The sequence below is a fragment of the Stegodyphus dumicola genome, chromosome 5 (assembly GCF_044657685.1).
Source record: "Stegodyphus dumicola isolate Sdum_Otavi_A_Nest chromosome 5, ASM4465768v1".
NCBI lineage: Eukaryota > Metazoa > Arthropoda > Arachnida > Araneae > Eresidae > Stegodyphus > Stegodyphus dumicola.
In genome coordinates, this window is record NC_140772.1 from 187,124,867 (window position 1) to 187,138,362 (window position 13,496).

Consider the following 13,496-nt stretch of genomic DNA (forward strand, 5'->3'; position numbering starts at 1 on the left):
TTTAACAAACTTTTACAGGTCTTTAGGAGAATGATAAACATGTAGTGGTAAAAGCCTTCGGGTCGAACACCACTTAACGAATGATGATCTCCTATCTCCGATAACAAACTCTAGGATATGAAAGCGAGCAGTGGCAACAACTTTCGAAATAAAGCAGATTTTCATCTCCAGCTTGCGAGACTGTTGCCACTCGGAAAAATGAGGCCGCAAATTATCGTTTTTCCGAGTTTTTAATTAATCTCTCTGATTTTAGCTAATTGTTTTTGGAAAAAAGTGGACGTTGGCCTTTTCCAGGAACCAGAAAAGAATCGTAGAAAGTTTGGTGACGATATCTGTAGTAGTGATTGTGTTATTAGAGGACAAACACAAAAATTTTCTTCTTTATATATATCTTATATATATATATATAAGATCTAAAAAGTATACATGGAAAGCCGTGAAATATTTACCTATTATAGTGATGTCTCGACTGATCATGGCTACTCTACCGTAGAAAGATGCTTCACATTTTATGGCAACTTTGCCTTTACTCAAAAGAGTCTCTGTCACCGGTAATTGCAAAGTTTTTGAAGTAACCTCTAAATTGTCACCGTAAACAGTTACGCCATGGTCAATAGTCTCACTGTCATCCACCTGAAAGAAATAAAAAACTGTTAAAATTTTACTAAAGAAGATTTTCATTTTGCGTATGATTAATATGGTTTGAGTGACTTGCAAGAAATGAAGGTATTAAGTAGCCCTGTATCTAACTTCTAATCGTGAGGAAAAGGCATTAACGCTAGATTTCTATCTTGAACTGCATTCAGATTTTCTGGGGGAATTATTAACGTTCTATAAATTAGAAATTACCTACAGCATATGAAGGTAAAGTTCCATGATAACGCGATCTGGTGAAAGAACCAGTAGCTTCGACATCAAGATCATCTCATGTTACCCATAAGGAATTCTTTTTATGAAACCATCTAAAAATATTAACTTATGGGATTCCGACAACTAGACGAGAAAGGTCTGCTTTCAAAATTTCATATGACACTTGCCACAACTGATGGTGGCAAACTGTGAGAATGGGAAAATGGTATGGAGGGAGTATTATTTTGCCTAATGAATGACGGCGAACATTTTGAGGAGTTTCTCGAACTCAGTTTAATATTATTTAAGGCGTACAAGTAAAATCAATTTTATTCATTTACGTATTCTTTAAGCATTATTTATTCAATGTATACGAATTATACATTTTTTTTTCTTTTTCTTGGCTGTATATAAGCTTTGATCCTTTTATGCGTTCGTCAAAAATCTGCATAGAAAACTGTGTTTAATGTTTAAGAACTTTAAATTAGATTATATGGTCATTAGAATTTCTGGAATCGAAAATCCTGGAAAACAAAGCAAACAAGGGAAGTTGAATCCAACTGTTTAAATTTGAGAGTTAGATGTGCTAGGCTACGCTACAATGACGAATGGAAGAAGTATTTTTAAGTGTTTACACAATAAATTCTTGGTTTCATGCTCTTCTTTATGAAGATTTCATAAAAATTGAATGTTTTGTTTTCAAACAAAACAATGTTAGCAGAATATTGAATTTTAAAATCATGGAAAAAGCAATTTTGAAAGACTGATTCCATATAGTAATGGAAACGCTTTAATGATAATGCTTAAGAGGTTAATTTGTAAAACTTGAATCAATGCTTTTCATTTAATTTTAATTTGTGATACTCATTTCCTGTATATGGGTAATGCTCATTCCCAATAAGAAATATGAAAATATTCAGCTTGAGTAGTGTTTCATTAATATTCTTTATTAATTGTTTCAGATGATCAGAACTAAAATACCAAAAACTCACACGTAAAAATAAATGCTCTTGCTTGTAGCAAATGTATACACAAAAGTGTGTCATATTTTAAATTTGAGTTCGATTTTAATTGTACGTACACGTGAAGAATTAATATTACCATATTCCAGAGATAAATCTTTTTTTTTTTTTTATAAATTATTCTAAATTCGTTTACATGGAGAATTTAATTTGGAAGTTGTAACTGGTAGACGTGAAGATATTAGCAATCATATTCATACTGCATATCAAAATACAGATAAAAATACTCGTATAGAGGAATACTCATACTAGGGTAAATATGTCAAATAAAACAAAATAAATAACTTTCCGACAAATGTCCTTTGGCAAATTAGATATTATTCCTTTTGCATTTTTAGAGCATTACTATAATGTGTTCTTTCGCAACTGATAAAAGAATCAACACTGATGTTGTTCTAAAAAGATATAAATAAAAATTCTATAATCAGCTACAGAGCATATATGTAAAAAAAAGAAACAAACAAAGCCAAGAAAACTGTTAATTATGAAAAAACCGACGACATATAAATTTTGTATTATAGCACTTCAGTATGCTTCAAAAATTCCTATAGCTATTGATATGACATGTAGATGATAGAAACGTTTGAGTAATTTTATTGGAAAAGAGTGTGAATACGTTGTAGAGACATTAGGTTAATTGGAAGCAGGCAAGATGAAAAAATAGCAACGCCTTCGCCAGGAATCGAACCGAGGACCTCTCAATTACGCGCTGAGCATGCAGACGACTACACCACGAAGGCTCGTTAAGAAATACCTTATAGCGTGATAAAACTGCTAACAGCCCTGAGCAGTGAATGACTTATAGATTTTCCTTCTCCTCATTGCGTTCTTCAATGCGAAATTTTAAAATTTACATCGTTCTATCCACATACAATAATCCAAATGCTGTAGCTTCTCTAGGTTTCCTTATTTAGGTTTAATATTCTTAAAGGCATGAGTTAGAATTTCTAATAGTGCAAGAAGAAGTAACTTAAATTCAAAGAGATTGTGACTAAACGTTTCGTAGAAGATTAAATGATTTATCGGTATGTCTGAAGTAGAACAGAAACTTGAGACGTGGCTGAAATATAACAAAAGGGTGTAAAAGAGCCTTTATTTTAAACTTAATAAGATAAACAGGAAGCACACTTGGTGCTTACAAGTCTGCAGGCATTTATGGCGAGAAACTGGGAGTAGAAATTCATGTGTAAAGATATATTTAAATAACTAATAGCCAAAAGCTACACAGAGTAATTAAATGCAAAGTTTGCTCAGACTTCACATGCGTGAATTTAACTAACGGCATGAACAATGCAAAATAGTGACTGGAAGTCTTATCTTGGAATAGAAAAACCTAGTAACGTGACCTTGAAGAGGCAGAACACGCTCTAATTTAACAATTTCAAAATCTCATTTTAAATACACGCAAACTCATTCGCATTCTGGCGGTAAACGGAAAGGCAGAAGAGACAGTATACATTCAAAACATAAATTAATTAGTATTCCCGTATTAAACTTACCTAATACTTAACGTTACTTAAATTAAGGAAGCCTCACAACTTAAGAGCATCAACAATTTCTAATTAGTTCAGTTGTTGCAAAACAGAATCAGATGAAAAAATATCAAATGCACGGAAAATGCAAGAATGAAAAGAAGCCATTTTTTGTTCTATAAAATAGAAGAATGTACGGAAAGATAAGCGTACTTTAACTGAAGTTTTAAATCTTATTATTAATTGTTTTTATTTGTAATTCACAATTTTTAATTTTTATCTTTTACCTTTGTGGAATGGCATCGTTCAGAACAGTCAAATGATACTGCAACATGTGTGAAAGTACTCTTTTTACTTTCTTGTACGAAGTAAGGAAGTATTGTAATCGCAAAAAGTTTCAGGCAGTATATTTCGACGAAAATATCCATTTTGACCGCTATCGAATACAATTTAACGATGTTTTTGCGTGATATCTATACGTAAGGATAGATAAAAGACTCGTTTCCTCCAAAAAAATTATAAAACTGCTTATATATTAATTCTGAAGAGAATTTTTCGTGGCGTCTGTACGAACGTATGTACCTACGTATCTCGCATGACTCACAAACGAGTAGCCTCAGAACGTTGAAATTTTGTACATAGGACTGCTATAACATGTACATGTGCACCTCGTATTTTGGTTGCAATAGGCCCCACCAAACGTATTTAAATATATTTATATATATATCCACTCTGTTACCCGGCTCAGTGATCTCAGTTTCCTTACTCTTATATGTTTGTAAATTGTACATTTTTTGCTTTAAAAATGATAGAATTATGTTGTTTTTATATTCCGGTTCAGGTTTTTATGCCTTTAGTAAATCTGTATGCAATATTTTTAGAACTATCAACAATTTTAAAGTTGTTTAAGTGCCGCTAAGCATTTTTTTTTTGATGGCGGCCATTGATTGTTTACATTTGAAACCACAGACTAGTAGATTTGTTGCCAATCTAGAGAAACTTAGCTTCGCAACAACAAAGATAACGCCTTCATTTATTATTGCCAATTAAATCAGGCTTAATCCTTTCTGGAATGTTTTCGAGGAAATAAGTGTTTAAGATTTACTTCGTAATTTTTAATATAGATATTTTGAATTTTATGTATTTTTGCCTTCTCGCGAAGTGAGAACTGAATTAATTGAATGAGAAATACTCAATCGTCTGTGAAAAACTGTTTCTTTTTTGTTTTGTTCGCTTAATTTCTTTTATATATCATTCTAGCTTTATTATAGTATTTGAATAGAACATGTGGGAACGATTAGATAATTCTATTCTTTAAATGATATAAATTTTGTGCATTATGAGTTATAATATGAACAAAATATAATACTGTTAAGTGAATCTAGCGCCAGAGTGTCGCTATAGTAAACAAATACTAGAGTGAATTTTAAAGAATGCATTTATTCTATTGTGGTTTATGTGCTGTCGGCGAAGTAGATTTAATTCAATGCAAAATGTTTAAATGAAATGCAAGAAAAAATGTGTATAATTTAATATTCCGTACGAGGAAGTCATGTGATGTACACATCAGATTTTTTTTTCTGGTGATAGAAGACAAACGATTCCGTCATTAACACCATGACGCAATTAAGATGAAATTATCGTGAATCGATATAAGATGCAGATTTATATACATTTGTAAACAGTCTCATCTGTTTCCATCTACGAATGTAATAATTTCACAGTGTGTAGGAATTATTGATGTTTCTTATTAAACATTTAAATTATTTAAAAATCGGACGAGTTTATTGACAGCCCTAAACCGCCATATCTGAAGTAAATTCACAGACATCAAGAATAAATATCGATCCTTTATACATTTAATGCAGACCATATAATATTCTGTTTATGCAAAATCTGTTATGAATTACGTAGTTGCAGAAACAAAAGCATTAAATATTGAGTTTATTAAAGTAACGTTAAAAAATTTCGGAATCCAATTTCATTTATAAAAATTAACTTATGAAGCACTAAATTAAGTAAAAAAATTAATTAAGATATGCAGTAACTTAACTGCTATAAAAGAAGCACCAAAAGAAACGGAATTGCTTCCGATAACAGTTGAAGGATTCCAAGAAAGTATCGTCAAGAAGCGGAAGCAATTTTTATGGTGAATTTGCAGCTGAATGCTTTTGAAGTGACACCTGAAGAATTTTAAACTGTTTACTCTGAAAATTTTTGTTTTCATAAAACACTAGCAAGGTCCAAGTTAAAACTTTTATTTATGCGAATATAAAGAAAACTTTAATGAGAGTGGAGAAATGAAAGCGAAAAAGCAACAAAATGTTCACATCAAGGTACGGACATAATTAAATATACTTTTTCTGGTGTTAAATAATACTCAGGAAATATTTGATAAATCGGATGTATTTTAGAAAAGAAACGAAAACAAAGAAGTGAATTGGACTTTAAAAAGATATTTAAGAAAACCTGAATTATTAAGCATTAAATCTGCGATAATGACTTCCGAATTATTTCAGTTTCGAGAGGATGAAAATAACAATAAAAATTATTGAATACAGATGATTGTTATAAATTTTGTCAAAAGGAGAATGAATTTATTTTTTTACTCTTTTATTCCTAATATTTCAAATTAAAAATAAAAGGAGTTTTCATTAGATTACAAATACATTAATATTTTGATGCTGTTTTGGTTGACAGGACCAGTCGTAACAGAAGGAAGAAAATATTTTGAATTTAAAAAGAATGTTTGGCGGATAAGAACTTTTTAATATTTGTAACAACGAATCAAAAATTTGTACCAAAGAAAAGGATGATGAAAGATAATCCGTGTAACAAAATTTTTTATAAGATCTTACAAATATTTCTCTTAATTTAAAACTCTTATAAGAATGATTAAATACTTATTTCTCAGCAGAATTATTTAAGAATTATTTTTTTTGAAGAATTAGTTAATAAATAGAATGAAAATAGATTTTCATTTACTTTTGCTAATTATGAAAAACATTTATGAAAATCTTTAATGCTATTTATGTTTTCTGAGCTTCAAGTGAGAAAGCGTAGTAAATAAAAAAAAATAGAATTAATCGCTATTATTGTCGAAAAACATCTTTCCAGCAGTTTATTTTTTCGGGTATTATTGTTTTCATTCCATTGAGAACTCATATGAATCCAAGAATTTTATTCGAGTTTAAAAACAAATCCGCGATCAACAGCGAACGTATTAGCAACCGCGGCATAACTCAAGTAATGAAATAGATAAAACAATATTAATTTCTACTCATTTAATTTATTCAGAATTGATTTGCTTTTTTGTTTGTGCATCATTTTCAACTCTTCGGCTATTACGAGTACATAGTTAAGTTTAAATTATTGGCCCATTAATCCTCATTCTTTGGAAGTGGACACACAGCATCTTGCCTGGATGGCGTACATTTTTTTATTAGTTCTTCTTAGAAGGAATTTTTATGATTCAGCCTTCTGAGTGCTCTTTGGAAAATTTTTTTCTACTTACTTCAAGACAGGTATGTCCAGAAGATCACGTTTTAGTCCCTTTGCCCTTTAAACACTATGAGGTATTTTCTTCCTCCTCCCAACATGCCTTCGTAGTGTAGTACCGGTAGCACACTCGGCGCATATTCGAGTCCCGGTGAGAGCATTGCATATTTTTCACTACTCCTACTCTGAAATAATCTAATGACTCTACAATGGCGTCCGAACTAAAAGATGATGGACAATAATTAGTCACTATCAGTATTTGGCGATTGGGTCCCCTAATCCCCAGTCGCCTTTAAAAGGGAGAGTATATAAGGTGACTGAACTCGCTAATCATATTATAGAAATGATCATATGAAGTATAAGGTACTTTTTTTTTGTTCCAGCATGCTTTCGTGGTATAATAGTAGCAAATTCGGCTCATATTCCAGAGTTCCAGCTCATAATTCCCTCGAGGGCATTGCCCATTTTCACTTCTCCTACAAAATAAGCTAATGACTCTACAAAACAGTTGGCCAGTTTCAGGAAACGTTTATCAACTGTGCTAATTAAACACTGCCATTAAAGCTGCGTTCTTTCTGGAATATATGAACTTCTTGCAGGGTACATTAAACGGCAAATTCCGGTTCCAGTGTAATTTGGCACGATTGTCACTGTTTTGCGTTTTTTGTAGCTGTGATGTAAATAATAATACTTGTCTACGTACTTCGACTTGATAGTCACTATATCACCTAGACCTCCCTCTAAAAAACCTCCTTAATCGGCGGGAGGCAGGATCCAGGCAAAAGAAAATCTTGAGATGGTTTGTAAGTCTTATTTGCTGAAGCCCAGTACGAAACGTACCGGGTCACAGACTTTTATAATCTGTTAAACTGACCACTCGGTCCGTGCCAGTGGGGTCACCACTCTCGGTTTTCGGATCTCATGTTGGGATGCGGCTGTATGGGCCTGAAGATCTGCCTGGTTTTCAAAAATGTGTTCCACCAAACCAATTACGTGGGCTGCCTCACCCTCCAGGATCACACAGAATTTGGAAGGCAGTGGATCTGTAAGATCGCTATCCAGGCGCACTTCCGCTGCTGATACCGTAGTTTGGGGACTTACTACCAATCCACATTTAATCCAACCTTATGTCCGTTCCCTTGGGGGTTCTGGAACTGCCAGGCTCGTTTTATACCCCAGTGCCAAGACTGTCAAGGTACAGAGCCGAAGCAGTATAGTAAACGCCTACCGGGCGGGAGGTGCTCTGATAAAAAGAAAAAAAATCTATCGTTCCCTCAGTTGGAAAACTGTGAAGATACGAAAATACATTTCACTGCCGAAAGTAATCATTTTTCTAAGCGAAAAATTTCCGCTCATGATTCCAGATAGTTTCGAAAGCTTTTCGAATTACTTTCCCAGTTTTAGTGTTTTAAAGTTTTCAACATGAAACTAAACCTACTCTACGTATTATAAACAACCGGTTTTATGCAGTGAAAATAATTACATTTAATTAAATGTATTTATCAATTTTGATGGGCTTATCTTTCAAGCATTTGAATTAATTTATGTGTTTTCATGGGTTTATTCAGACCTTTTATCCAGGTCTTTTAAAATTTTGTTAATTTTTTTGTTTGTCAAAAAAATTGGATTTAGAAGGGAAGTGGATGAAGTAGCATGAGGTTTAATTGTTTTCCATATATGTAGCACGAATGCGGGCCAGTTTTCTTTAGAAAGAACGAAGATACGCTTTTTCGAGGCACATAGTTATTATGTGATTTGATCTAATCAATTAAAGAAATAAAAAAAAACTGAATGTATATTTTGTATTTCCTTTGTAAATTTAGACTTCTTCATCTTCATAATCATTTATAATTCAGGGGCGTCTTCTTTTTAGGTAATGCTTCTAAATATACTTTGAAAGTTAAAAGAAATTTAACTTTGTCTAATGCCCAGATAATATACGTTTGCCAAAAACAGACTTGTGAAAAATGAAGGATGATTAATAGCTTAAATTTAAAACTAAAAGCTAAAACTCAGTGGCGTAACAGCCTTAACGGGCCAATGCCTGCAGTGCCCCGAAATCTGCTTTCTTGACCGTGGGCCCCGGGGTGCATAAGAATATGTCCTGAACAAGTGGTCAACTTGTCGCAGTATCCCCAGTGTTTAGTCCCCAAGCGAACTTGGTACTCATTTTATCGACCTAAAGGATGGAAATCAAGGTTGAAAGGCTGAGTCACCATGCCCAGCTCGGGGATTGAACCCCGGACTTAGGGTGCTGCTGCGAGATGCGCTAGCCACTGCGCCCCCGGGCCTCAATAGCTTAAATTTAGGCATGTAAAAATAATATTCCGTTATCAAATGTAAAGAAATATATAGGCCAGTTTTCAGTATTTTAAATATATGGGAACCTAGATTATCATATCTATTTCATTTCAAAAGTTCAAATCTTTTAACTTCCATACCATATATTTATAATTGCGTATCATTTATGAATGCAAATCAGTCACTTAGAAAATAATTAATATTTTAACCATGTTCTAAAATATTTCTTCAGTTTAATAAGGGATGTTTTTAATACTATATGTTGTGCATCTCAGCTAGAAATTTCTTCTCTAAACCTCTTATTTGCCTAAAAGAGAAATTTGTCCCAAATGGGATAGTAGCTTAGAAAAGGCATTTTGCGTCGAATAAATTAAATGCGTTCAGTCTTTATTCATATTGTTGCCACCAAATATTTATGTACCTGTATTATATTTAGAGAAATTAAATAATGAAGAATCTCCAGGAACGTAAGTATGCATCTCGCACTGTTAAAAAACAGTGGCGCCTAAAGCCAACAAATAGTGAAAAACGTAGTTCTCCACCCGAACACGGGCCCCTGGAAGTCCGAATTTTGAATTTCGACTTTGTATTATCTATTTAATATTTCGTAAACGTTTATTGAATTTTTTATTAAGAAACTCGACGATTTCAAAGCGAGTAGTGACAACTCTGTACGAAAAAAATTTTTACCTCCAGCACGTAAGATTGTCTAGCGGAATTTCTAAGATATACTGTGTTAAGTATTTTGTGATTTTGCTGTTAAATCGAATTTTATGTGGCTTAGGCACCAAGAACGTGATATTTATAAATAAAGTAATTACACAGAACGTACTAATAAAAAGACAAAAAAAAGTTGGTAAAGCTATCATCGTAAGAAAACTGAACATTAATATGATGAACTGAGAAAAGACGGAGAAAAATATATAGCAGCACTTAACGCTGCATTCAGAATTCTAAGCATATATTAATATGCTGCATTTAAAATTCTCGAAATTTTGCTGTTGAATTGTGTATGGCATAATTGCGAAGAAAACGATGCTTGACAATAAAGCTGAAAAGACAGAAAAAAGGGGTTAGTAGGAGTGAGTGTAACAGCAGACTGGTAGACTGCGAACTCAGCGAGAGCATAAAGAAACTTAACAAACCTTTTTGGGCGACCATTAAAATATGAAAATTTTCAGATTTTATGTATATATTACATTCTGCATCAAAAATAAAATCTAGTGTTAGTAAGAAATACTGCAATAACATCTATCTAAATTGTAATCTATATGTTTTTATTAATTTCTTTACTGAAGTTGATTTTCAAAGTTATTCTGATAAAACTGAAAAACATATTACTATTGAAATTTAATTTATAGCAAACATTTAACATTCTGGCTGATGTTTTTGTTAGTCTGTTAAAATGTTGTTGGGGGTAGTTTGAATCAATTAGCCAATTTGTTATTTGGGGATAAAAGTTGTTTAAATAATACCTATTACCTTCTTAGTGTATGAAATCGTGGCATGTCGGACCACATTAAAACTGAAGGCTGCTATAATGAGAATAATATATGAGGACTAAAAGAAATAGAAGCATCTAGCGAGCGTTTGAGTAGTGAAATAACAGCTTTGTCAGATTTATAATTGATTCTAAATCATACCAAATCACTCGTTTCATCCCTATACTTTATCTACGGAATATAAATTTGTAGAAATTTCAATCAAAAGCTACATTCAGGAAGATAGTAGAAGCTAGACATGCTTGTGAATGTTCCGTTATTCAGAATTACCAAATGTCCTAAGATTTAATTCCGATGTTTATCAATTAGTCTAGTTCGAATATCGTAGCTTAACCTAATGCTTATACGATGGGGAAAAAGGTTGACGGAGTAGAAACAATGGCTTCGGACTTAATTGTTGCAAGGAAATAAATGTAGTCAAAATCCATCTCTATGGGCGTCTGCTGAGGGAAGAGTCAAGCGTGACCTTTTCTTGAGATTCGTTTCGGTAATCAGGCTTGAAAAACGGGTGTAAATCTTTTAGAAATATTGGTAAACAACACATACTATAACATCGGATAGTAATAAAGTAAAAAGAATAAAAAGAAAAAATGCGCAGTCAATTTTCGCACTGAAACTAAGAATATGCCATTGTTTAAATTTAATATAGCAGTCAAAATTTTCCTCTTTAAACTATTACTTGCAGTTAACTTATTCGTGCTGTCAGTTTCTTTTTAATGTTATTCACTAATTTTCCTTACGTTTGTTTTTTGCAAGATTTAACATCCTTTTTCAATTTAAATATTACTCAGATTTAAATTCTGTGGCAATCAGAGTCTAACAAAATGTGCCACTGCTTCAAGGGTTTCAGACAATTTCTGTAATGGCGATGAGAGAATTTAAGGTATTTAATCTTGAACTTAGCTTCAGGCTAGTCAAATTGTATATATTAAATTTACAGCATCATCGGAAGCAGATACTTAAGTTTGAGGATAGGATGGTGAAAGAAAACAGTTTAGTACAAGTTTTTGTTTTCTTTTTTACCATTAAATGGTATTTCTCGGGCAACATATTTTACAAAGCTACTTGGATTCGCATCTTAGCGAATGGCTAGCTGCGTGGGAGTATCGTGTATTTTTAATTTTCTTCGCGAATATAAATTAGTTTTTCCTAAAAAATTCTTCTCTTTGAGTAGAAAACTTTCTTGTGCTTTTCAGTTAATTGATTAAACAACACTAACAATATAGACTACAGATTGGACAGCTGGCGGATTGCTAGAAAGAAATAACACCAAGATGCATAAAAACTCACCAATACATAGCATTATATTTAATCCATAAAATTAAATTTTATTCTTAAATTAGAGATTTATGCTGTGAAAGACTACTAACAATGACGAAAGCTGAACTGTTGTTATATAACTTAAAAACTCTGTCTTCCTTTTCACTTTCTTGTACGAAGTAAAGACGTATTGCATTAGCGAAAAATTTTGGGCAACATATTACAACCACTCTCCAAACCATTTGAATGTTCTTTTTACGTGTGTATGCATCTCACATAACTCGAAAACTATTAGCCGTAGAAAGTTGAAATTTCGCATATGGAATTACTATAACATCTAGTTGTGCACCTCCCTTTTCTACTACAATCGGCAGTACCAAACATACATGTACATACCACTTCCTTTATTCGGCTTAAAGTTTTTATCCTGTCTTTAATTTTTTAATCTTTAGTTGTAGTCATATACTTCCAGTTACAGAAGTGTTTTAAATGACGAAAATATTCATGTTTTCGCAGTGTCCATTTAAAAAATATTTTGAACAAATTACAAAATATAACTTTTAATGCAGTCTCTCGGTCCTTATGCTTATATTTGGGAAAGTTTTATACTCGTTATGAAAAAATAAAATGATAATAAGTTTGACTCCCATATAAAAAAAATTGGCCGGGGATATTTAATTTAAAAATTTGCTGTTTTTGATGTAATTTTCAACTTGCCTCGAGAGATTAATTAATTAAGTTAGAATAAGTCGAGAAAGTAAATGAAGTACAACAAAATTGTGTATAATTTAAGAAAGGCCGTACAAGGAAGGCATGACATCAGGTTTTTGTATTACACACCTTCTGAATTTTCATTTTCAAATTAGAATAAAACATATTTACCTTGGTTTCTCGTTTCAAAAAGATATTTTAGCGGTTCTCGATTTTGTTCACAAAGCTGTTGAAATCACTGTAAATCATGGAAAACCGTCGCACAAATGGTCTTCGAACGGAATTACTGTTGGCTTACACTCATCTTTACTGATAGCACAAAGTTCATACGCTGCAGGGTTTTTGTCTTTAACCCTTTACGGCACGCTACCTTTTGAAGTTGGAGTTTTGATTAAAAAAAAGGTAGGCAGTCTAATTAGGCCTAGAGGAGTACAGAAGTAAAATTTCGTGAAGATAGTACTTACCGTTTTAATTCTGTGGGTGTGCCCAAAGTGGGCACACTGATTGAATAGAGCTTCAAAAAGATTTCTGAAAGGAGCATTGTTGTCAATGAACTGACCAATGAGATGCGGAGAAACAAAGAATACAGATTCTCAGTTGTCCTAGATTATCGGTTAGCCCGATCTGGGCACACCTAGGGTTCGCCGTTTGATTTTAAGCAAAGATTTCAGGGTAAAAAATTAAAACTAATATAGAATAAGGCGATTAGCATACAGCCAAAAAATAACAGAGACATTTCTTTTCAAACAATTCCTTTTATACCCTAAAAAAATCTGGAAGATTTCTTTGAAAATTGAGGGTCTTAAAAAACTAAACATGGCTAAAATATATGGACTGGTTTGTGTTAAGCTGCCATCTACTATAAATAAAGAAGGTTCAGA

General features: G+C 32.6%; 1 protein-coding gene across 5 annotated transcripts in view; it reads right to left on the reverse strand.

Moving 5' to 3' along the window:
* The window catches only part of LOC118198806 (endothelial cell-selective adhesion molecule-like), an 847,091-nt gene that overhangs the window by 43,959 nt on the left and 789,636 nt on the right, over nt 1-13,496 (reverse strand). For all 5 annotated transcript variants that reach the window (XM_085817476.1, XM_085817472.1, XM_085817474.1 and 2 more), the window contains one exon: nt 450-633. In XM_085817476.1, coding sequence (XP_085673602.1) covers nt 450-633 — 184 coding nt within the window. The remainder of the gene's footprint in view (nt 1-449; nt 634-13,496) is intronic.